This window comes from Anomaloglossus baeobatrachus, chromosome 8 (genome assembly GCF_048569485.1).
Source record: "Anomaloglossus baeobatrachus isolate aAnoBae1 chromosome 8, aAnoBae1.hap1, whole genome shotgun sequence".
NCBI lineage: Eukaryota > Metazoa > Chordata > Amphibia > Anura > Aromobatidae > Anomaloglossus > Anomaloglossus baeobatrachus.
In genome coordinates this window covers 254,326,285-254,351,356 of record NC_134360.1, presented here as the reverse complement: position 1 = coordinate 254,351,356, position 25,072 = coordinate 254,326,285, and the positions used below count along the sequence as shown (strand labels likewise).

The 25,072-nt window shown below is 51.7% G+C and overlaps 1 protein-coding gene across 1 annotated transcript in view; it reads left to right on the top strand.

Moving 5' to 3' along the window:
- Window positions 1–25,072, top strand: part of EPS15 (epidermal growth factor receptor pathway substrate 15) — a 168,236-nt gene that overhangs the window by 115,816 nt on the left and 27,348 nt on the right. Inside the window, exons 17-20 of the mRNA XM_075320561.1 lie at window positions 130–219; window positions 16,287–16,395; window positions 23,618–23,653; window positions 24,506–24,780. Coding sequence (XP_075176676.1) covers window positions 130–219; window positions 16,287–16,395; window positions 23,618–23,653; window positions 24,506–24,780 — 510 coding nt within the window. The remainder of the gene's footprint in view (window positions 1–129; window positions 220–16,286; window positions 16,396–23,617; window positions 23,654–24,505; window positions 24,781–25,072) is intronic.

Below are 25,072 nucleotides of genomic sequence, written 5' to 3'. Positions count from 1 at the left end.
GGGGCCCCCAAAGGTAGATGCCACGTGAATTAAGGAATGGGCTGTAGGAATTCCCTTACGATTTTGCTCTCGGGGCGCCAAAAATGTCTGTCAGCAGCTTACTCTTTACCATGTGTATTAACATTACAGGTACGGAGCAGTCCGGAAATCCCCCATACATCAGGGAGTGAAGGGGAAGAAAAAGATGAGGCTCCCAGTATACCAGCGCCAGCTGACACGGTATGGCGGGGAGGAGCTGGGCTTTCACATGTTATTAGAGGTGGTGCACTACTCTGCGGTAGTGGCCACATCTCTGTAAAACTGATAGGGAAGGCTTTTTCTAAATACCTTGTGTTGCCATTTCAGCCTCTGATCGGTGCTATCACGGTCTGCTCTTCCCATCACGAGACCCCCACAGGCTCAGTGGGATTTGGCGATGTCACTTCAATTTCTAGTTGACCCGACATCACCGCTGCTGGCCCCAGTGTCCCAGAGTGACTGGGCTGTGGGCGGCGTTCCACCTCTCATCACAGCCCAGCGCTCTGCACTAAAGGAGAGTGTACGCGAGATGCTGGGCTGTGATGAGAGGTGGAACGCCGCCCACAGCCCAGCGCTCTGCACTAAAGGAGAGTGCACGCGAGATGCTGGGCTGTGATGAGAGGTGGAACGCCGCCCACAGCCCAGTCACTCTGGGACACTGGGGCCAGCAGCGGTGACGTTGGCCCCAGTCTCCCTGTTGACCTGACATCACCAGATCCCAGGAGTCACCAGAAGGGGATGAGCGGACCGCGATAGCGCCGATCAAGATTTGAGTTGGCAACACAAAGTATTTCTAAAAAGCCTCCGCTATCAGTTTTACAGAGATGTGGTCACTACCGCAGAGCAGTGAACCTCCCCTTAAAGAGTAATCATTTACCTATAATATTATGCTAGAGCCAGGAAAAAAAGATTTCCAGGACCCTGGGCCAGGGACCACATCAGTAGTTTGTGGTCCAGCGGCCATATCCATATATCCATAGTCCGTGGCCACTGAACTAGAGTCTTGTGAACCTCTTCTAACTTGCAGTCTCTTCTGATTAAAATAGTTGCCTCTTTATTGCATGTGTGAAGTAGAGGGTGTAATAATCAGGTAATAATCAGTAATTATCTACTAATCAGGATGTCGCAGGTAGTAGGTTTGCTGCATCTGACCTGGCAGCCAAGGGCCGACTCCACGGTCCGGGGAATCTTTTTGTTCTAGACTAATGATTACCTTTGTGGTTGTTATAAAATCAATAAATGTAATCTGTAGTGAACTACAACACCCAGCATGCCTTGACAGGTCCTCATGGTTGTAGCATGCTGAAAGTTTTTAGTTTTCAACAACAGGAGAAGCTGAGATCGGCAAAAAAAATCTAGAAAAATGGCTTTAAGGCTCTGTGCGCACTAGGAACAGGATTTTACCGCGATTTGCTGCATGTTTCGCTGCAGAAATTGTTCATAATCTTTCTGCAGTGATTCACCAGCAAAACCTATGGAAAAAAAAAATGCTGTGTGCACTTAGCGGATTTTGACAGCTACACTCCCGCAGCAAAAAGAATTGCTTGTCACTTCTTTTCCGCAGGTAGCTGCAGGATTCCACTAATGTAATTGTGAAATCCCACAGGGAACGACCTGCGGAATAACCGCACCGAATCTGCAACAAAACGCATGCGGATTTCGGTGCGTTTTTTGTGGGGTTTTTTCTGCGGGTGCGGAAATCTTTCAGAGTCTGCAGAATTTTCTTAAAGGGAAAGTATCGTCAAAAAAAAAAAAAAAATAACTGAAAAAATGTAAAGTAATAATGTTTAAATATTATTATTTTTTTTTTTTTAATTGTGCAAAATATAAAAAAAAAAAATTAAAAATTTTGATATTTTCCACTGTTAAACACTAGGGGGAGCAGCTTCTGAAATCCTACTGAATTTCCACTGTATAAAAAGCTCAGATTACAGCCTGCCGTAAAGTGGGCGGAGTCTGCTCTCCTGTGTGTGATGGCGCCTCCCCCCTCCTAATCTGAGTGTTTACAACAGATAACAGAGAATGACATGTAAGGACACAGTGCACAGCCATTTTCCTGGTGACCAGAAATGTCTAAAGTGTCACCAAGGACAGCAGGAGTATCACACAGGATAGGATTAGATACACGGCTCTGCAGACAGTATTACACAGGATAGGATTAGATACACGGCTCTGCAGACAGTATCACACAGGATAGGATTAGATACACAGCTGTGAAGACAGTATCACAGGATAGGATTAGATACACAGCTGTGCAGACAGTATCACACAGGATAGGATTAGATACACGGCTCTGCAGACAGTATTACACAGGAGAGGATTAGATACACGGCTCTGCAGACAGTATCACACAGGATAGGATTAGATACACAGCTGTACAGACAGTATCACACAGGATAGGATTAGATACACGGCTCTGCAGACAGTATTACACAGGATAGGATTAGATACACGGCTCTGCAGACAGTATCACACAGGATAGGATTAGATACACAGCTGTGAAGACAGTATCACACAGGAGAGGATTAGATACACGGCTCTGCAGACAGTATCACACAGGATAGGATTAGATACACAGCTGTGAAGACAGTATCACAGGATAGGATTAGATACACAGCTGTGCAGACAGTATCACACAGGAGAGGATTAGATACACAGCTCAGCAGACAGTATCACAGGATAGGATTAGATACACAGCTGTGCAGACAGTATCACACAGGAGAGGATTAGATACATAGCTCAGCAGACAGTATCACACAGGATAGGATTAGATACACAGCTCAGCAGACAGAATCACAAAGGATAGGATTAGATACACAGCTCAGCAGACAGAATCACAAAGGATAGGATTAGATACACAGCCCTGCAGACAGTATCACACAGGATAGGATTAGATACACAGCCCTGCAGACCGTATCACACAGGATAGGATTAGATACACAGCTGTGAAGACAGTATCACAGCATAGGATTAGATGCACGGCTCAGCAGATAGTATCACACAGGAGTATTAAATACACGGCTAAGCAGACAGTATCACACCGGACATGATTAGATACACAGCTCAGCAGACAGTATGACACAGGATAGGATTAGATACACAGCTCAGAATACAGTATCACAGGATAGGATTAGATACACAGCTCAGCAGACAGTATGACACGATAGGATTGGATACACGGCTCTGCAGACAGTATCACACAGGATAGGATTAGATACACAGCTCAGCAGACTGTATCACACAGGAGAGGATTAGATACACAGCTCAGCAGACAGTATCACACAGGATAGGATTAGATACACAGCTCAGCAGACAGTATCACACAGGATAGGATTAGATACACACCCCTGCAGACAGTATCACACAGGATAGGATTAGATACACTGCTGTGAAGACAGTATCACATCATAGGATTAGATACACGGCTCAGCAGATAGTATCACACAGGAGTATTAAATACACGGCTAAGCAGACAGTATCACACCGGACATGATTAGATACACAGCTCAGCAGACAGTATGACACGATAAGATTGGATACACGGCTCTGCAGACAGTATCACACAGGATAGGATTAGATACACAGCTTAGAATACAGTATCACAGGATAGGATTAGATACACAGCTCAGCAGACAGTATGACACGATTGGATACACGGCTCTGCAGACAGTATCACAGGATAGGATTAGATACACAGCTGTGCAGACAGTATCAAACAGGAGAGGATTAGATACACAGCTCGGCAGACAGTATCACAGGAGAGGATTAGATACACAGCTCAGCAGACAGTATCACACAGGATAGGATTATATACACAGCTATGAAGACAGTATCACAGGATAGGATTAGATGCACGGCTCAGCAGATAGTATCACACAGGAGTATTAAATACACGGCTAAGCAGACAGTATCACACCGGACATGATTAGATACACAGCTCAGCAGACAGTATGACACAGGATAGGATTAGATACACAGCTCAGAATACAGTATCACAGGATAGGATTAGATACACAGCTCAGCAGACAGTATGACACGATAGGATTGGATACACGGCTCTGCAGACAGTATCACACAGGATAGGATTAGATACACAGCTCAGCAGACTGTATCACACAGGAGAGGATTAGATACACAGCTCAGCAGACAGTATCACACAGGATAGGATTAGATACACAGCTCAGCAGACAGTATCACACAGGATAGGATTAGATACACACCCCTGCAGACAGTATCACACAGGATAGGATTAGATACACTGCTGTGAAGACAGTATCACATCATAGGATTAGATACACGGCTCAGCAGATAGTATCACACAGGAGTATTAAATACACGGCTAAGCAGACAGTATCACACCGGACATGATTAGATACACAGCTCAGCAGACAGTATGACACGATAAGATTGGATACACGGCTCTGCAGACAGTATCACACAGGATAGGATTAGATACACAGCTTAGAATACAGTATCACAGGATAGGATTAGATACACAGCTCAGCAGACAGTATGACACGATTGGATACACGGCTCTGCAGACAGTATCACAGGATAGGATTAGATACACAGCTGTGCAGACAGTATCACACAGGAGAGGATTAGATACACAGCTCAGCAGACAGTATCACAGGAGAGGATTAGATACACAGCTCAGCAGACAGTATCACACAGGATAGGATTATATACACAGCTATGAAGACAGTATCACAGGATAGGATTAGATACACGGCTCATCAGACAGTATGACACGATAGGATTAGATACACAGCTCAGCAGATAGTATCACAGGATAGGATTAGATACACGGCTCAGCAGATAGTATCACACAGGAGTATTAGATACACGGCTAAGCAGACAGTATCACACCGGACATGATTAGATACACAGCTCAGCAGACAGTATGACACTATAGGATTGGATACACGGCTCTGCAGACAGTATCACACAGGATAGCATTAGATACACAGCCGTGCAGACCATATCACACAGCAGAGGATTAGATACACAGCTTTGCAGACATCACAAAGGATAGGATTAGATACATGGCTGAGCAGACAGTATCACACAATAGGATTAGATACACAGCCCTGCAGACAGTATCACACGATAGGATTAGATACACAGCCCTGCAGACAGTATTACACGATAGGATTAGATACACAGCTCAGCAGACAGTATCACACACGATAGGATTAGATACACAGCCCTGCAGACAGTATCACACAGGAGAGGATTAGATACACGGCTCAGCAGACAGTATCACACTACAGGATTAGATACACGGCTCAGCAGACAGTATCACACTACAGGATTAGATACACGGCTCAGCAGACAGTATCACACGACAAGATTAGATACACAGCCGTACAGACAGTATCACACTGGAGAGGATTAGATACACAACCCTGCAGACAGTATCACCGGTACACACACAGGTACTCACATGCAGTGGTGCGCGCGCGTGCACACACGCACACACGCACACGCACACGCACACAATCACCCCTGATGGGGACCTTGTGCCACACACACACACACACACACAATCACCCCTGATGGGGACCTTGTGCCACACACACACAATCACCCCTGATGGGGACCTTGTGCCACACACACACAATCACCCCTGATGGGGACCTTGTGCTACACACACACAATCACCCCTGATGGGGACCTTGTGCTACACACACACAATCACCCCTGATGGGGACCTTGTGCTACACACACACAATCACCCTTGATGGGGACCTTGTGCCACACACACACACCTTTCACATCATTCCTCCCTGTGACCTCTGGTGGGTGCTCTAGGCAGCTGTGCTGCATGCCATCCTCCCCTGCGTCCGGCCGACATTTCACACATCCGATCGCATACACTCACACACACTCACGATATCGCACATACCTGTACAATTGCGCGCACACACTCACAACATCCGGAGATATAACATGCTTCCCATGTGATCCTCTCGCAGGTCCTGGAAGTCTCACTGCACAGCATCGCGAGCGCCGACACACACTCATAATCACCCCTGATGGGGACCTTGTGACACACACACACAGCAGCGGCGGCGGGCAGAGCTGGGGGAGCTGCGGCAGCGGGCAGAGCGGGGACTTGGGAGAACGGAGGGAGGGGGGTGTCATTGGAGACGGTAACGGCGGGGGGGAGGGGCGGCGTCAGTAGCTGTGGCAGAGCAGGGGCTGGGGAGAACGGAGGGATGGGATGTCATCGGAGACAGTAACGAGGGGAGGCGGCCCGTACTCACATCCCGGCGGGTGACAGGGGTAAAGTGGAGCAAACAGCACATGCTGTGAGCTCCACAATAATGGCGCTGAACTCCTCCCTCTGTTGTGTTCTGGACAGCCCAGGGGGCGCGTCCAGGTCACAGCAGACGCCCACTGTAATGTACTTCATGGGGTCGGAGCCCGACTATCAGAGTCTATGCACAGGGACTGCCATAAAGGAAGGAGTTACTGTCGTTACACACACGGCAAATCCAGCATGGCAGCCCCCAGTGCCTCCAGTAAAATAAGAATTACATAAAAACTAAATAAGCTGCGATTTTCATTTTCTATTAGAAATACTTGATTTCATAATCACTATTTTTAATACAAAAATAAAAAACCGCGACACCTTCCCTTTAAGAAAATTCCTTTTCTTTGTCGCTCCATTGGGAGACCCAGACAATTGGGTGTATAACTTCTGCCTCCGGAGGCCACACAAAGTATTACACTTAAAAGTGTAAAGCCCCTCCCCTTCTGCCTATACACCCCCCCGTGCATCACGGGCTCCTCAGTTTTTATGCTTTGTGCGAAGGAGGCACACATGCACGCATAGCTCCACAATTTAGTCAGCAGCAGCTGCTGACTATATCGGATGGAAGAAAAGAGGGCCCATAACAGGGCCCCCGGCATGCTCCCTTCTCACCCCACTCTGGTCGGCGGTGCTGTTAAGGTTGAGGTACCCATTGCGGGTACAGAGGCTGGAGCCCACATGCTGTTTTCCTTCCCCATCCCTTAAGGGCTCTGGGTGAAGTGGGATCCTAATCGGTCTCCAGGCACTGGGACCGTGCTCCCTCCGCAGCCCCTGGGGGAATCTGCTGGACAGGAGCTGGGTATCGTCAGGGACAAGGCCCTGCTACTGTGAGGTACTCTGTGTCCCCTTGGGGACGGCGCATGGAGCGCTTGTGTCATACACGCTGCAGCACTGCTGGGTGTGTTAGTGCGCCGGGACTACCGCGCTGGCCGCGCTTGTTTGCCGGCTGCGCTTATAACTTTAGTCCCCGGCTTCTGCGGCCTAGTACCGCATATTCCCGCCCCCGGGCCTGCCAGTCAGGGGAAGGGAGGGACGCTGCACTGGACGTCAGCGCTGAGGGCTGGAGCATACTTTGTATCCTCCTCCCCCCTCACTGAGCACCGTGGGGCACCAGATTCCCGCACTTTCTAGGGCACGCCCACGGCCCCCTCCTCTTCACAGAACGCCGGCAGCCATTCCTGTCAGCACTTCTGAAGCTGGAGAGGAGAGACAACACGGCTCTGGGAGGCCCAGGCAGGGAATCTGGTGGTCACACAACCGCTTTGGGCGGTCGGTAAGCCGCACCTGTTTCTAGGTGCTGGCCCCCCTGGGTGCCGAAGTGTATATATATATATATGCTTATATGCTATACATTTACTCTGTACGGTCGCACTATTGCTTTGGCTATATACCCTCCCGGATTGTACTCAGAGGAGACAACAGCATGTCGTCCGCAAAAAGCAAGGGTGCCAAAGCACAGGCTTACTTTGCAACCTGTACCTCATGTGCGGCTATACTACCGGCAGGTTCCACCGATCCTCATTGTGTGCAATGCTCGGCCCCTGTGGCACTTACTCAGCCGGAGCCTCTGCCACTGGTGGCCCAAGTGGAACCACCTGCTACCACTGTCCAGGTGACCGGGACGGAGTTTGCAGTATTCGCTGACAAACTTTCTGAGAGTATGGATAAATGGTCTGCTAAGATACTAGAAGCCTTGCAGTCCAGGCCGGTAACACAGGCCCCGGGCACTGTTGAATCATTGACCCCAGGCCCCCCTTGGTTGGAGCAGCAAAGTGCTCCTGGGGTGACTCATAGGTCCCAAGATGAGGTCTCTGACACGGACCGCAGTCCCAGACCGCCTAAGCGGGCTCGCTGGGAGCTTCCCTCGACTTCATCACACTGCTCAGGGTCTCAGCAGGAGGACTCTCTAGAGGATGAAGCGGAGGTGGCAGATCAGGATTCTGATCCTGAGGCCGCTCTCAACCTAGATACACCTGAAGGAGACGCCATAGTGAATGACCTTATAGCGTCCATCAATCAGGTGTTGGATCTTTCTCCCCCAGCTCCTCCAATTGAGGAGTCAGCTTCTCAGCAGGAGAAATTCCGTTTTAGGTTTCCCAAACGTACAATGAGTACGTTTCTGGATCACTCCGACTTCAGAGAGGCAGTCCAGAAACACCGAGCTTGTCCAGATAAGCGCTTTTCTAAGCGCCTTAAGGACACACGTTATCCCTTCCCCCCTGACGTTGTCAAGGGTTGGGCTCAGTGTCCCAAGGTGGATCCTCCAGTCTCCAGACTGGCGGCTAGATCCATAGTTGCAGTGGAAGATGGGGCTTCACTCAAAGATGCCACTGACAGACGGATGGAGCTCTGGTTGAAATCCATCTATGAGGCTATCGGCGCGTCCTTTGCTCCGGCATTCGCAGCCGTATGGGCACTCCAAGCTATCTCAGCTTGTCACTCGCAGATTAATGCAGTCACACGTGCCTCTGCTCCGCAGGTGGTGTCCTTAACCTCTCAGGCGTCGGCGTTTGCGTCCTACGCCATTAATGCTGTCCTGGACTCTGCGAGCCGTACGGCGGTAGCATCCGCCAATTCGGTGGCAGTCCGCAGGGCCATGTGGCTACGTGAATGGAAGGCAGACTCTGCTTCAAAAAGTTCTTAACCGGTTTGCCATTGTCTGGCGACCGCCTGTTTGGTGAGCGATTGGATGAAATCATTAAACAATCCAAGGGAAAGGACTCTTCCTTACCCCAGTCCAAACCAAATAGACCTCAACAACGGAAGGGACAATCGAGGTTTCGGTCCTTTCGGCCCGCGGGCAGGTCTCAATTCTCCTCGTCCAACAGGCCACAGAAGGGTCAGACGAACTCCGATTCATGGCGGTCTAAGTCACGTCCTAAAAAGACCGCCGGAGGAACCGCTCCCAAAGCGGCCTCCTCATGACTTTCGGCCTCTTCACACCGCATCCTCGGTCGGTGGCAGGCTCTCCCGCTTTTGCGACGCCTGGCTGCCACAGGTACAAGACCGTTGGGTGAGAGACATTCTGTCTCACGGTTACAGGATAGAGTTCAGCTCTCGTCCTCTGACTCGATTCTTCAGAACATCTCCGCCCCCCGAGCGAGCCGATGCTCTTCTGCAGGCGGTGTGCACTCTGAAGGCGGAAGGAGTGGTGGTCCCTGTTCCTCTTCAGCAACAGGGTCACGGTTTTTACTCCAACTTGTTTGTGGTGCCAAAAAAGGACGGATCTTTCCGTCCTGTTTTGGACCTAAAACTGCTCAACAAACACGTAAAAACCAGGCGGTTCCGGATGGAATCGCTCCGCTCAGTCATCGCCTCAATGTCCCGAGGAGATTTCCTAGCATCAATCGACATCAAAGATGCTTATCTCCACGTACCGATTGCACCAGAGCATCAGCGCTTCCTGCGCTTCGCCATAGGGGACGAACACCTTCAGTTCGTGGCACTGCCTTTCGGCCTGGCGACAGCACCACGGGTCTTCACCAAGGTCATGGCAACAGTGGTAGCAGTCCTACACTCTCAGGGACACTCGGTGATCCCTTACTTAGACGATCTGCTTGTCAAGGCACCCTCTCGAGTGGCATGCCAACACAGCCTGGACATTGCTCTGGAGACTCTCCAGAGATTCGGGTGGATCATCAATTTCCCAAAGTCAAATCTGACACCGGCCCAATCACTGACATATCTCGGGATGGAATTTCATACTCTCTCAGCGATAGTGAAGCTTCCGCTGGACAAACAGCGTTCACTACAGACAGGGGTGCAATCTCTCCTTCAAGGCCAGTCACACCCCTTGAGGCGCCTCATGCACTTCCTAGGGAAGATGGTGGCAGCAATGGAGGCAGTTCCTTTTGCGCAGTTTCATCTGCGTCCACTTCAATGGGACATTCTCCGCAAGTGGGACAGGAAGTCGACGTCCCTCGACAGGAACGTCTCCCTTTCTCAGGCAGCCAAAGCCTCCCTTCGGTGGTGGCTTCTTCCCACTTCATTGTCGAAGGGGAAATCCTTCCTACCCCCATCCTGGGCGGTGGTCACGACGGACGCGAGTCTGTCAGGGTGGGGAGCGGTCTTTCTCCACCACAGGGCTCAGGGTACCTGGACTCAGCCAGAGTCCTCCCTTCAGATCAATGTTCTGGAGATAAGGGCAGTGTATCTAGCCCTAAAAGCGTTCCAGCCGTGGCTGGAAGGCAGGCAGATACGAATTCAGTCGGACAACTCCACAGCGGTGGCATACATCAACCACCAAGGCGGAACACGCAGTCGGCAAGCCTTCCAGGAAGTCCGGCGGATTCTGCTGTGGGTGGAAGCCACAGCATCCACCATATCCGCAGTTCACATCCCGGGCGTAGAAAACTGGGAAGCAGACTTTCTCAGTCGCCAGGGCATGGACGCAGGGGAATGGTCCTTTCACCCGGACGTGTTTCAAGAGATCTGTTGCCGCTGGGGGATGCCGGACGTCGACCTAATGGCGTCCCGGCACAACAACAAGGTCCCGGCATTCATGGCACGGTCTCAAGATCACAGAGCTCTGGCGGCAGACGCATTAGTTCAGGATTGGTCGCAGTTTCAACTGCCTTATGTGTTTCCTCCTCTGGCACTGTTGCCCAGAGTGTTACGCAAGATCAGGTCCGACTGCCGCCGCGCCATCCTCGTCGCTCCAGACTGGCCGAGGAGATCGTGGTACCCGGATCTGTGGCATCTCACGGTGGGCCAACCGTGGGCATTACCAGACCGACCAGACTTGCTGTCTCAAGGGCCGTTTTTCCATCTGAATTCTGCGGCCCTCAACCTGACTGTGTGGCCATTGAGTCCTGGATCCTAGCGTCTTCAGGGTTATCTCAAGAGGTCATTGCCACTATGAGACAGGCCAGGAAACCAACGTCCGCCAAGATCTACCACAGGACGTGGAGGATATTCTTATCCTGGTGCTCTGATCAGGGTTTTACTCCCTGGCCATTTGCCTTGCCCACTTTTCTTTCCTTCCTTCAATCCGGATTGGAAAAGGGTTTGTCGCTCGGCTCCCTTAAGGGACAAGTCTCAGCGCTCTGTGTTTTTTCAGAAGCGCCTAGCCAGACTTCCACAGGTACGCACGTTCCTGCAGGGGGTTTGTCACATAGTCCCTCCTTACAAGCGTCCGTTAGAACCCTGGGATCTGAACAGGGTGCTGATGGCTCTTCAGAAACCACCCTTCGAGCCAATGAAGGATATTTCTCTTTCACGCCTTTCGCAGAAAGTGGTCTTCCTAGTAGCAGTCACATCACTTCGGAGAGTGTCTGAGCTAGCAGCGCTGTCATGCAAAGCTCCTTTTCTGGTGTTTCACCAGGACAAGGTGGTTCTGCGTCCGGTTCCGGAATTTCTCCCTAAGGTGGTATCCCCCTTTCATCTCAATCAGGATATCTCCTTACCTTCTTTTTGTCCTCATCCAGTTCACCAAGGTGAAAAGGATTTGCACTTGTTAGATCTGGTGAGAGCACTCAGATTCTACATTTCTCGTACGGCGCCCCTGCGCCGCTCGGATGCACTCTTTGTCCTTGTCGCTGGCCAGCGTAAAGGGTCACAGGCTTCCAAATCAACCCTGGCTCGGTGGATCAAGGAACCAATTCTCGAAGCCTACCGTTCTTCTGGGCTTCCGGTTCCCTCAGGGCTGAAGGCCCATTCTACCAGAGCCGTGGGTGCGTCCTGGGCTTTGCGGGACCAGGCTACGGCTCAGCAGGTGTGTCAGGCGGCTACCTGGTCGAGCCTGCACACTTTCACGAAACACTATCAGGTGCATACCTATGCTTCGGCAGATGCCAGCCTAGGTAGGCGAGTCCTTCAGGCGGCGGTTGCCCACCTGTAGGAAGGGGCCGTTTTACGGCTCTATTACGAGGTATTATTTTACCCACCCAGGGACTGCTTTTGGACGTCCCAATTGTCTGGGTCTCCCAATGGAGCGACAAAGAAGAAGGGAATTTTGTTTACTTACCGTAAATTCCTTTTCTTCTAGCTCCAATTGGGAGACCCAGCACCCGCCCCTGTTCCCTTCGGGCTGTTGTTCTTTGTGTACACATGTTGTTCATGTTGAATGGTTTTCAGTTTTCCGAACTTCCTTCGGATTGAATTTACTTTAGACCAATTTATAAGTTTCCTTCTTCCTGCTTTTGCACCAAAACTGAGGAGCCCGTGATGCACGGGGGGGTGTATAGGCAGAAGGGGAGGGGCTTTACACTTTTAAGTGTAATACTTTGTGTGGCCTCCGGAGGCAGAAGCTATACACCCAATTGTCTGGGTCTCCCAATTGGAGCTAGAAGAAAAGGAATTTACGGTAAGTAAACAAAATTCCCTTCTTCTTTGTCGCTCCATTGGGAGACCCAGACAATTGGGTGTATAGCTTCTGCCTCCGGAGGCCACACAAAGTATTACACTTTTAAAAAAGTGTAACCCCTCCCCTCTGCCTATACTCCCTCCCGTGGATCACGGGCTCCTCAGTTTTATGCTTTGTGTGGAAGGAGGCACACATCCACTCATAGAAAAAAAAAAAAGATTTATCATACATAGTATGACAGAAGAAAAGAGGTCCCCTATGGGGTCCCTGGCATGCTCCCTTCTCACCCCACTATGTCGGCGGTGTTGTTAAGGTTGAGGTACCCATTGCGGGTACAAAGGCTGCAGCCACATGCCGTCTCCTTCACCATCCCTTATGCGGCTCTGGGAGAAGTGGGAGCTTCATCGGTCATTCACATGCTGAGACCGTGCTCCATCCGCAGCCCCTGGTGGAACCTGCTGGACCGGAGCGTTTTCATCCCCAGGGACCGGGCCCTGCACCTTCAAGGTACTCTTTGTTCCCATGGGGGGACGGTACGGGGAGAGAGGTCGCCTCTCTCCCCAGTAGCGCTGTCCGTTGTTTTTTCATCGGACTTCCGCGCCGGCCGTGCCTGCTTGTCGGGCACGGCCTTAAATTTAGTCCCCGGCTTCATCGCGGCCTAGTCGCGAAAAATCCTGCCCCCGGGCCTGCTTGTCAGGGGGAAGGGCGGTATTACCGACAGAGGGCTGGAGCATCTTTGCATGCCTCCCCTCCCCTCTCATGGACCACTATGGGGCCTCCAGATTCCCGCCTTTTGCCGGCGCCGCCCATGGCTCCACTCCCCCCTTGAGTGCTCCGGCGGCCATGTTTGGCATTCTGCCGGTGTATGCTGCAGCTGCACATCTCTACAGCTCTGGGGGACCCACGACAGGGAATCTGGAGGACACCAGCAGTTGGTAAGCCACACCGGTCACCCGGTGCTGGTTCCCCTAGGGTGCCGTGATAGATATATATCTACATATATTATATATATTCGGAACGGCTGTTTAACCCTTTCCCATATACCCTCAGTGGTCGCTCTCCTAAGGGACACTTATTGCTTGCAGCATGTCGTCCACAAGGAGCAAAGCCCTTAAGACACAGGTTTTTTTCGCAGCCTGTACCTCTTGTGGGGCTATGTTGCCTGCGGGGTCCAGACCGGGCTCTTCACAGGCCCCGGCCCCTGTTAGTTTGTCTCCTCCAGGGCCTTCTCGGTCCGCGCCGCAGCGCGCTCCCAGGATAGCCCCTAGGTCCCAGGCGGAGGACTCCTGCCCGGATCGCAGTCCCAGACCGGCTAAGGGGCCTCGCTGGGACTCTTCCCCGGCCTCCTCACGCTGCTCTGGATCTCAGCTGGAGGACTCTCAGGATGACGAGGCAGACGTGGGAGCTCAGGGCTCTGACCCTGACTTCGCCCTCAACCTTGATACCCCTGAGGGGGACGCCTTAGTAAATGACCTTATTTCGTCCATCAACCAGGTGTTGGATCTCTCTCCCCCGCCTCCACCGGTAGAGGAGTCGGCTTCTCAGCAGGAGAAACACCAATTTCGATTCCCCAAACGTACGCGCAATACGTTCTTTGATCACTCTAACTTCAGGGACGCTGTCCAGAAACCCAGAGCGGTCCCGGACAAGCGTTTTGCTAAAAGGCACTCTGACACGCGTTATCCCTTTTCACCTGAGGTCGTTAAGGGCTGGGCGCACTCACCCAAGGTGGATCCTCCAGTCTCTAGATTGGCTGCTAGGTCCTTTGTGTCTGTTGCCGATGGCTCATCCCTGAAGGATGCCACTTACAGACAGATAGAGCTCTTGGTGAAGTCTATTTATGAGGCCATGGGCGCGTCTTTTGCCCCGGCCTTTGCGGCTGTGTGGGCTCTCCAAGCAATCTCGGCATGTCTGACTGAGATTAATGCTGTCACGCGGAATTCTGCTCCGCATGTGTCTTCCTTGACCTCTCAGGCATCAGCTTTTTCGTCCTACGCCATGAACGCTATCCTGGTGCTCTGATAACTGTTTTCCTCCATGGCCGTTTGCTTTACCCACATTTCTTTCATTCCTACAATCTGGAATGGACAAGGGTTTGTCCCTCGGCTCTCTCAAGGGCCAAGTGTCAGCGCTCTCCGTGTTTTTTCAAAAGCGTCTAGCCAGGCTTCCGCAGGTCCGCACGTTCCTGCAGGGGGTTTGCCACATGGTCCCACCTTACAAACGTCTGTTGGATTTTTGGGATCTTAACAGGGTTCTGATGGCTCTTCAAAAGCCGCCTTTTGAGCCGCTGCGGGATGTTTCTCTTTCCCGTCTTTCTCAGAAGGTGGCCTTCCTTTTGGCGGTCACATCACTTCGGAGAGTGTCTGAGCTTGCAGCGCTGTCATGCAAAGCCCCCTTCCTGGTGTTTCACCAGGATAAGGTGGTTGTGCGTCCTGTCCCGGAATTTCTCCCTAAGGTGGTATCCCCTTTTCATCTCAATCAGGATATCTCCTTGCCTTCCTTTTGCCCTAATCCAATTCACCAGTGTGAAAAGGATTTGCACTCTTTGGATCTTGTGAGAGCACTCCGGTTCTACGTGTCTCGCACGGCGCCGTTCAGATGCGCTCTTTGTCCTTGTCGCTGGCCAGCGTAAGGGCTCTCAGGCCTCCAGGTCAACCTTGGCTCGGTGGATCAAGGAACCGATTTTCGAGGCCTACCGTTCTTCTGGGCTTCCGCTTCCTTCAGGGCTGAAAGCCCATTCTACCAGAGCTGTAGGTGCGTCCTGGGCATTGCGGCACCGGGCTACGGCTCAGCAGGTGTGTCAGGCAGCTACGTGGTCTAGTCTGCACACTTTCACGAAACACTATCAGGTGCATGCCTATGCTTCGGCAGATGCCAGTCTAGGTAGGCGATTCCTCCAGGCGGCGGTTGCCCACCTGTAAGAGGGGGCCGTTTTCGGCTCTTTTTATTGAGGTATTCTTTTACCCACCCAGGGACTGCTCTTGGACGTCCCAATTGTCTGGGTCTCCCAATGGAGCGACAAAGAAGAAGGGAATTTTGTTTACTTACCGTAAATTCCTTTTCTTCTAGCTCCAATTGGGAGACCCAGCACCCGTCCTGTTCCCTTCGGGCTGTTGTTTTTTGTGTACACATGTTGTTCATGTTGATTGGTTCTTATGGTTCATGGTTTTCAGTTCTCCGAACATCCTTCGGATTGAATTTACCTTAAACCAATTTATAAGTTTTCTCCTTCCTGCTTTTGCACCAAAACTGAGGAGCCCGTGATGCACGGGAGGGTGTATAGGCAGAGGGGAGGGGTTACACTTTTTAAAGTGTAATACTTTGTGTGGCCTCCGGAGGCAGAAGCTATACACCCAATTGTCTGGGTCTCCCAATAGGAGCTAGAAGAAAAGGAATTTACGGTAAGTAAACAAAATTCCCTTTTTTCTAGTGCGCACAGGGCCTGAAATCGCCAGTTTCAGCTACTGGAAGCTCATCCAAAGACTGGATTAAAATGTACATTTTGACTTGATCCCTGGAACGTTTCATATTTTCAGCAGCATTTTTATTTCAACAACTACGAGACTTTCAATAACACTGGCGTCACAACATGTAACTTACCCACAGGAGAAAATCCTAAATCCTGCAAATAATTTCTGCTTTCAGGAAGTTATGTTCCATGTGGATCCCTTTGAAGTGCAGCAAAGTGCCCCTGCCGCACCGTGCGTGCCGGAGACCGGCCTGGACTTCTTCCAGAGTGACCCGTTTGTAGGAAGTAAGTGATTTTTCTCTATCGTTTCATTGGGGGACACAGGACCATGGGTTATGCTGCTGTCACTAGGAGGCTGACACTAAGTAAACATAAAAAAGTTAGCTCCTCCCTAGCAGCATACACCCCGAGCCGGAGGCGGGCTCAGATCAGTTTTTAGCTTAGTGTCGTAGGAGGCTGATGTGGGCCGTCTCGGCCCCCCTCAGCCATGTATGTTTTTGCGCTTTTTTTATTTTATTTCGGCGCCGCTCATCGCTCTCATACCTGTCGTCTTCTTCTCTGCAGGTATTCGCTTCACTCATTCTCCGCAGCCCCGTGGGTACCGCTCCCCAGGGTCGCAGGGGCTTGAGACTTCGGGGCCCTCTCCCCCGCCCGTCCCCGTGGTACCACTCCCGGGGGTGCGCGTGTGGGCAGGTTGTTTTGTGGGCACCCCTGATTCGCCCTGAGGTATCACCCCAAAGGGCGTACAGGGGAATACAGCAGGGATGGAACCTCAGCAGCGTTTGTGATAGATCGGGCCCTGTCACGCTGCCTTCTCCTGATAGGGGGCTGTCTACCCCCATCATGATGCCTACTACCCTGCCTTCAGCACGCTCTCCCCCGGAGCCTTCCTGGACGAGCAGCGCTGTTCACAGGCAGGGCCAGGGAGCTCTGCCTGCACCGCATCCATCGCTGAGCCGGCGCCGCCGATTGCAGGTAGGATCCGACTTCCCTGCTCTTTCCCCCGGCCCCCTCCATAAATTTAGTCCCCGGCTTCGGCCTGGTCGCTCCTGCGTCCTAGCCACGCCCCCGCTGCAGCGCTATTGGCCGCCGGTCGTCTCCCTCTGTACCTCCCACTGCTCTGCCTCCTGGCAGATGGTGGGGGCTGTGAATCCTCCAGACTTTTCGCGCCGGAATCCTGCTCCTCCCCCAGCCTCCTCCAGCGTCCCCTCTCCATTTTAGCCTGCCTCTGGTCCCCTGAGGCTGCAGCACGCCGGCGTTCTGAGTTTTCTGGCCAGCTCATTCCTGGACTCCACTTCTGGACTGGTGGGCAGCACGCAGGACCTGGGTAAGCTCTGCTCCTAAGGAGTAGCCCTCACTAGGTAGCATTCTCTGAGTTTAGGGACGAGTTAACCCTCTCCTGTCTCCTTCCTAGCAGCCACCATGGAGAGTACCTGTGTGCACCATGCCTAAGGCTAAGCCCACCCAATCCAAGCAGGCCCCCTTTGCACTATTTTTTGCATGCTCCTCCTGCAGCTCCAAATTTTCCCAGGGTCAGGACGCCCCACTATGCTCCGTCTGTTCTACAGACGCGCAGCCTCCGCAGGACTCCGCGGCCGACGCTTCTGATACCGCAGACGCCACAGCGCCATATGCTGCAGGGCCCTGCGTCCCGCCCCCCCCCGACTGGCTAGCGTCCCTGTCCCAGTCCGTAGATTCCCTCTCTGAGGCTTCTCGGACCATCGCGCAAGCTCTACGCCTGCTGCCGACGCTCGCCCAGATTCCCGCAGACCCGGCGCAATTGCCCCCGGAGCAGGTGAGCCCCGTTGCAGGGTCCTCCTCTGCTGCTCAGAAACGGACCCGCCGGGTCTCGTCCTCAGACTCTTCCCAGGTTTCACCTTCATCCCCAGGTCCAGACCGTCAGTCCTCCAGGGAGGCTTCTGACTGCTCCGAGGATGATTCCGATGCGGTACCCCTACAGGACTCAGAGCAGGCGGCCGATATTCGGCACATGGTAAATAGCCTGATAGAAGCAGTAAACCAGACCTTGAAGGTACAGGTGGACCCAGTCTCCTCCCAGAGCACCCAGGTCTCCTTTAAGCGGGTGAAGCGGGCCCAGAACACATTCAGCGGACATCCAGAATTCGCTGAGTTACTGCGCAGCCACAGGCAACAGCCGGACAGGGTATTTACCAGTGGTAAGTCCATCGATTTGCATTATCCCTTTCCTGAGGGTCTTCGAAAGGATTGGGCAGGTTCCCCTGTGGTTGACCCCCCAGTCTCCCGCCTGTCTTCTCACACAGTCCTTCCACTCACTAACGGTACGTCTCTCAAAGATCCTACGGACCGTACTATTGACAGGTTGGCCCGTTCCGCCTTCGAGGCAGCGGGCTCATCCCTCTCTCCGGCCTTCGCCTCGGTTTGGGTGGCGAAGGCCCTGATGTCCTGGGCGGACACGCTACGCGGCGGTCTCCGCGCCATTCCTGCCAATCCGGACCTGGTTCCCATCGCCTCGCAGATTTCCCTCGCGGGTGAGTACTTGCTCAATGCAGCCCTGGCGTCTGCAAGTTGCGCGACCCAGGCCGCCAGCAACAATGTGGCCATCCGTCGAGCCCTTTGGCTCCGCTCCTGGAACGCGGATGCGGCCTCTAAGAAGTCACTAACTTCCCTGCCCTTCCTAGGGGAGCGTCTCTTCGGAGATAGGCTGGACCAGCTGATCTCCGATGCAACGGGAGGAAAGAGTACATCTCTCCCCCAATTGCGCCCCAAGCGCTTCCAGAATCGGCGCTCCACCGCTCGTTTCCGGTCCTTTCGCAGCTTCAGCTCCAATCCCCAGCCGCGGAAAAGCCGCTCTCCTCCGAGAGACAGGAAGACCCCGTCATTCAAGACCAATCCCGCCTGGCGTTCACGCCCCCGCCAGTCCACGAGATCCTCTTCTGGTTACCGCCGTCGTTCCTCCAAGTGACTCGCGGTCGGCGCGCAGCAGCGCCAGACTTGTGGGAGGGCGCCTGTCTCGTTTTCAGCATGTGTGGATCCCCCTGACCGCCGATGCCTGGGTCAGAGAGATCATCACATCAGGCTACAAAATAGAATTCGAGGCAAAGCCACCGAGACGTTTTTTCCTATCTCGCCCTCCCGAGTCTACCGCGCGGGCTCGCGCGTTCTTTCACTCCATAGACTCCCTCCTCCGAACCGGAGTCGTGGTACCAGTCCCTCCCGCAGAGCGTTTCAAGGGGTTCTATTCCAACCTTTTCGTGGTCCCCAAAAAGGACGGCTCTGTCCGTCCCGTCCTCGACCTAAAGCTTCTGAACAGGTCGGTGAGACCTCGGCCGTTTCGAATGGAGTCACTCCGGTCCGTCATCGCGTCCATGGAGGTAGGCGAATTCCTGGCATCGCTGGATATTCAAGACGCCTATCTTCACGTCCCGATAGCCACCTCTCACCATCAGTTCCTCCGTTTTGCGATAGCGGAAGATCACTTCCAGTTCACAGCTCTTCCCTTCGGCCTCGCATCCGCACCCAGGGTCTTTACGAAGATCATGGCTGCTGCCATGTCCGTCCTGCATGCCAGGGGTGTCATGGTCATCCCGTACTTGGACGATATGTTGATAAAGGGCTCTTCTTTCGAGGACTGTCGTCTCGGGGTTCAGGTCACGATCGACACCCTTTCACGGTTAGGGTGGCTGATAAATCGGAAGAAGTCCTCTCTGATCCCGGCCCGTCGGATCACCTTTTTAGGCATGGTACTCGATACCATCCAAGGGCGAGTTTTCCTCACACAGGAGAAGATCTCCTCCCTACAACGAGGACTCCGCGCTCTTCGGCGTCAGCGCCAAGTGTCCATCAGGTTCGGCATGCGAGTCCTCGGTCGTATGGTGGCGGCGATGGAAGCGGTACCCTTTGCACAGTTCCATCTCCGGCCCCTCCAGCTGGCCTTGCTGAAGAAGTGGGACAGATCTCCCTTTTCTCTGGACCGCAGGTTTCATCTTTCGCCGGAGACCCGCAACTCCCTCCGTTGGTGGCTCAATCAGCGCAACCTCGCATCAGGGAGGTCTTTCCTCCCGCTCCACTGGAAGATAGTGACCACCGACGCCAGTCTCCAGGGCTGGGGAGCAGTGTTTCGACATCACACAGCGCAGGGCCGATGGTCACCGAGAGAGAGTTGTCTCCAGATCAACATTTTGGAGATAAGAGCCATCCGGCTAGCCTTGCAGCAGTTTCGGCACCTAGTACAGGGTTGCCCGGTCAGGATCCAGTCGGACAATGCGACGGCGGTGGCGTACATCAACCACCAAGGAGGCACAAGAAGTGTCGGGGCGATGCGAGAAGTCAAGAAGATATTGCACTGGGCCGAGTGTCATCACTCCCTGATCTCAGCGGTACACATCCCAGGCGTGGACAATTGGGCGGCGGACTTCCTCAGCAGGGAAGGCCTCGCCTCCGGAGAATGGTCCCTCAACCGGGAAGTCTTCAACCAGATCTGCGACAGATGGGGAGTTCCGGACGTGGACCTAATGGCCTCCCGGTTCAACCGTCAAGTTCCGCACTTTGTAGCGCGGTGCCGCGACCGCTTGGCTTTAGGAGTCGACGCCCTCACCCTGTCATGGAGCCAGTTCAGTCTCCCGTACATATTCCCTCCGCTCCCTCTAATTCCGAGGGTCCTCAAGAAGATCAAGGCGGAAGGGATACCGGTCATCCTAGTGGCTCCGGACTGGCCCAGGCGAGCATGGTTCGCGGAACTAACTCAGCTCCTCGCAGACGCTCCGTGGCGCCTTCCAGACCATCCAGATCTCCTGCAGCAGGGGCCTCTCTTCCATCAGAACTCACAGGTCCTAAATTTGACGGCCTGGCCATTGAATCCTGGGTTCTAGCTAAGGCTGGTTTTTCCTCAAGAGTGATTCAGACAATGATTAGGGCCAGGAAGCCATCTTCATCAAAGATTTACCACCGCACGTGGAAAGTTTTCTTCAGGTGGTGTGAAGAGCAGAATATTTCTTCTCCTCTCGCCTTCTCCCTTCCTTCCCTGTTGGCATTCTTGCAGTCAGGCCTAGATGCGGGTCTCTCGCTCGCAACACTAAAGGGCCAGATATCGGCGTTATCAATCCTGTTTCAGAAGCCACTGGCCGCTCGTTCACAGGTTAAGACCTTCATCCAGGGAGTAGCCCACCTGGCACCGCCGTACCGTCGGCCTCTAGAACCGTGGGACCTTAATCTAGTCCTAGGGTCACTTCAGGGCTCCCCATTCGAGCCCTTGCGAGAATCTTCCCTGTCTCACCTGTCTTGGAAGGTGGTGTTTCTTGTTGCCATCACTTCTATTCGCAGGACGTCAGAGCTGGCAGCTCTCTCTTGTCGTTCCCCCTTTTTGATTTTTCACCAGGACAAAGCGGTTCTCCGGCCAGATCCCGCTTTTCTCCCAAAGGTGGTCTCCCCGTTCCATCTTAACGAGGAAATCATCCTTCCATCCTTCTGTCCTGGCCCCTCTCACAGCTTGGAGAGGTCCTTGCACACCCTGGACCTAGTGCGTGCACTTAGAATTTATGTCTCCAGGACCGCGCCGTTCCGTAAGTCAGATGGTCTGTTTGTTCTCCCTTCTGGTCCCAAGAAGGGTGAATCGGCATCCAAGGCCACAATTGCCAGATGGATCCGTTCCGCCATATCAGAGGCCTACCGGATTCGGGACAAGTCTCCGCCGCGGGGGGTAAAGGCGCACTCTACCCGCGCAGTGGGCGCCTCTTGGGCGATTAGGCATCAGGCGTCGGCCGACCAGGTCTGCAAGGCCGCCACCTGGTCTAGCCTGCACACCTTTACTAGGTTCTACCACGTTCACACCCAAGCATCGGCAGATGCTATTTTTGGGAGAAAGGTCTTGCAGGCAGCAGTTGCGCACCTGTAATAGGGTGGCAGTATTCAATTATAGTGCAAGCCCGCCGAGGGAGGTTGTTGTTGTCTGCCTCTGCGGGTTTTTCGGTATTCCCACCCAGGGACTGCTTTTGGACGTCCCATGGTCCTGTGTCCCCCAATGAAACGATAGAGAAAGTAGGATTTTTGTGTACTCACCGTAAAATCTCTTTCTCTGAGTCTTCATTGGGGGACACAGCACCCACCCTGCTTGGTTTTTTGGTTGATTCAATTGCATTTGCCTGCTATTTTTTCAGTGGTCTTATGTTCATAGACCTCTTGTTTGCACGGCTGCATTGTTTTAGTTACAACTTGTGTTTATGTATGGTGATTCTGGTACTCCTCCTACTGCTTGTGCACCAACTGATCTGAGCCCGCCTCCGGCTCGGGGTGTATGCTGCTAGGGAGGAGCTAACTTTTTTATGTTTACTTAGTGTCAGCCTCCTAGTGACAGCAGCATAACCCATGGTCCTGTGTCCCCCAATGAAGACTCAGAGAAAGAGATTTTACGGTGAGTACACAAAAATCCTACTTTTTTTTTTTTTTTTTTTTGAGGGCCTCACATTTTAATCAGTATCTAAACTGAGAACTACAAGTTTTTAATCATACAAAAAAGTGAGCTGGAATATGAGTTGGTGCACATATATCCTGTTACGCTGCTTTCACACCTCCGGTTTTTGCAGTGCAACTCAATCCAGCTCAAAAACCTATGCAATGGATGCGATGAAAAAAACTGATCCGTTGCATAAGTTTTTACATGCAGACCATCCATTTTTTAACGGATGCGGCTTGATACTGAGCATGCGCAGTGCAAAAAACCGCATGCGGTTTTTGCTGCAGGACGCGGTTTTTCATCGCACAAAAAAAATGCCAGGCAACGATCCATCCGGCCGCTGCATGGGCTAAATATGCCGCATCCGGCAAAAACCGAGCGCACGCAAGGCCATGCGGCACAATACGGCGCTAATGCAAGTCTATGCGGAAAAACGCAACCGTCGGCAAAAAAAACGATTGCGTTTTTTCTGCAAAGCGCCGTATTGTGCCGCACTGCAAAAACCGGATAAGTGAAAGCAGCCTAAGCTCATGTTCACACTGACCATAAGACATAAAAAAACAAAGAAGAAAATAATATGAACATATACCCTGGTGTAACTACATAGAAGCATTATGCATATAATGCCCAGTGAGCCGGGCATTACATTTCATCCGGTGCCTCCCATGGCTGTGTCTGGTCAGGACCCGGCCACTCCTTACCCTTCTTCAGATTGATCAGATTGATGTCTGCTGACACATGGTGAAGTTTTAATATTAGAGAGTGTAGATACTGTCCCGATTGGGTACACCTTGTGGCGGTGGGATGGTTTTACGCTTTTTTAATCAAAATAGTGTTTATCAAGTCCCCTATGTTTATTTCTATGCTTTATACTTCTATTTAGTTACAGCAGGTGTATGTTCATATTATTTCCTTCTTTGTTTTTTTTAAGTTTTTAATCATGTATGATAGATACATATAATAATGACCAATCAGCATATTTATTGAGATCTTCCCACTCCACGTAAAAAGATGAATTGCAGCACTATAGAAGGTCTGAAAAAACAATAAAAAAAAATCTTTTACTTATTCTTGCAGATGATCCCTTTAAGGATGATCCATTTGATAAATCAGGTGCGTTGTCAATGTGTTAATGTTATTGGTAGATATCAATCACTACTTATGTGGGTATAACCTTGAAATTAATCAATTACATGTTGAACGACTTTTCCATTAATATATTTTTTTCCATGGTCTTCAAGGGGGTTAAAAAGGATAAATTGATGTCTTTTCATTGGCCCGGGTCCACCGCCGGCTCATCCACTGCTGCTCAAAGTGGTTGTTTGAAGGCTGCAGCGGTGACATCACAACTACAGTGGACATGACCGCTGCAGCCAATCACAGGGCTTGTGCGATCTACAGCAACAGAACCACTGAGCCCAGTGCCTGACTGTAATGATCACATGGGCTGTAGTTTTGATGTCACCGCTGCAGCGTGTGAGCAAAGGCCAGTGATTTTCACCCTTAGAAACTATGGGCTAAAATAAATCTAGTCATGAAAAACTCATGTAAATGTTGCATTGCTTTTGATTTTTTTTTTTTTTTTTTTTAATCCCAGTCATCATGTCCCCAATCACAAAGCAGGTCTAAAAGTAATGAAAAAAGATACCTGAAATATCCTAATCACAAATATGTGAACATTAGTAGGATTGATGTTCCCATATTCGCGATTAGTATGTTTGTATTATTTTTAGACCTGTTTTGTCATTTTTTGTTGTTCCATAATAAATACTATCTAAAAAAAAAAAAAGCATGGATTGTCGTGAGTGTTAATATTCTGCAGATAATAAACTGTGCCGCACACTGTAAACCCCGGCAGTGTTACGTGTCGCGCTCAGGCGTGCGCTTATTTCTGAGTGCACCATATATTACACCTTTTAGTCCACAGACCGCCGCCGTGTGACCTGTCGCTGTTTTTCTTTGCAGATCCGTTTGGGGGAGATCCATTTAAAGACGCCGATCCTTTTGCGTCTGATATGTTCTTCAAACAGCCTTCAGCAGATCCATTCCCATCTGCAAAAGCCGAAACATCGGATCCTTTCTCATCTTCAAAAGTAGAAAAAGAGGATCCTTTCATGTCATCGAAACCTGACCCCTTCTCCTCCTCCAAAGCCGATCCTTTCTCTTCTTCAACCGATGATCCGTTCACATCTTTCAAAGCGGACCCTTTTTCAGCCCCGTCTGACAGCACTCTGGCCTCGGTATGTGGCGGTGTTATCACAGATAAATTAGTATACTGCTCTTTCTGAATCTACTGTGCACTGGTCTTGAAAAGCTTATTTTAAATCCCATACAATGGCTTTCTTTGCAATACTATGTGCGGTAAATGCGCACTTCCCTATGGCTCGGGCAGCCGGGGTGTTATGCAAATGATGTAAGTCGTCATGCAAGCTTTGTAGAAAAGTCCACATCTGCGGCGGTCGCACCAGACTAGGGCATAGTTCCTGTTATTTTGTTGCGGCTTTTTGATCTAAACTGATTCTTTTTGATATA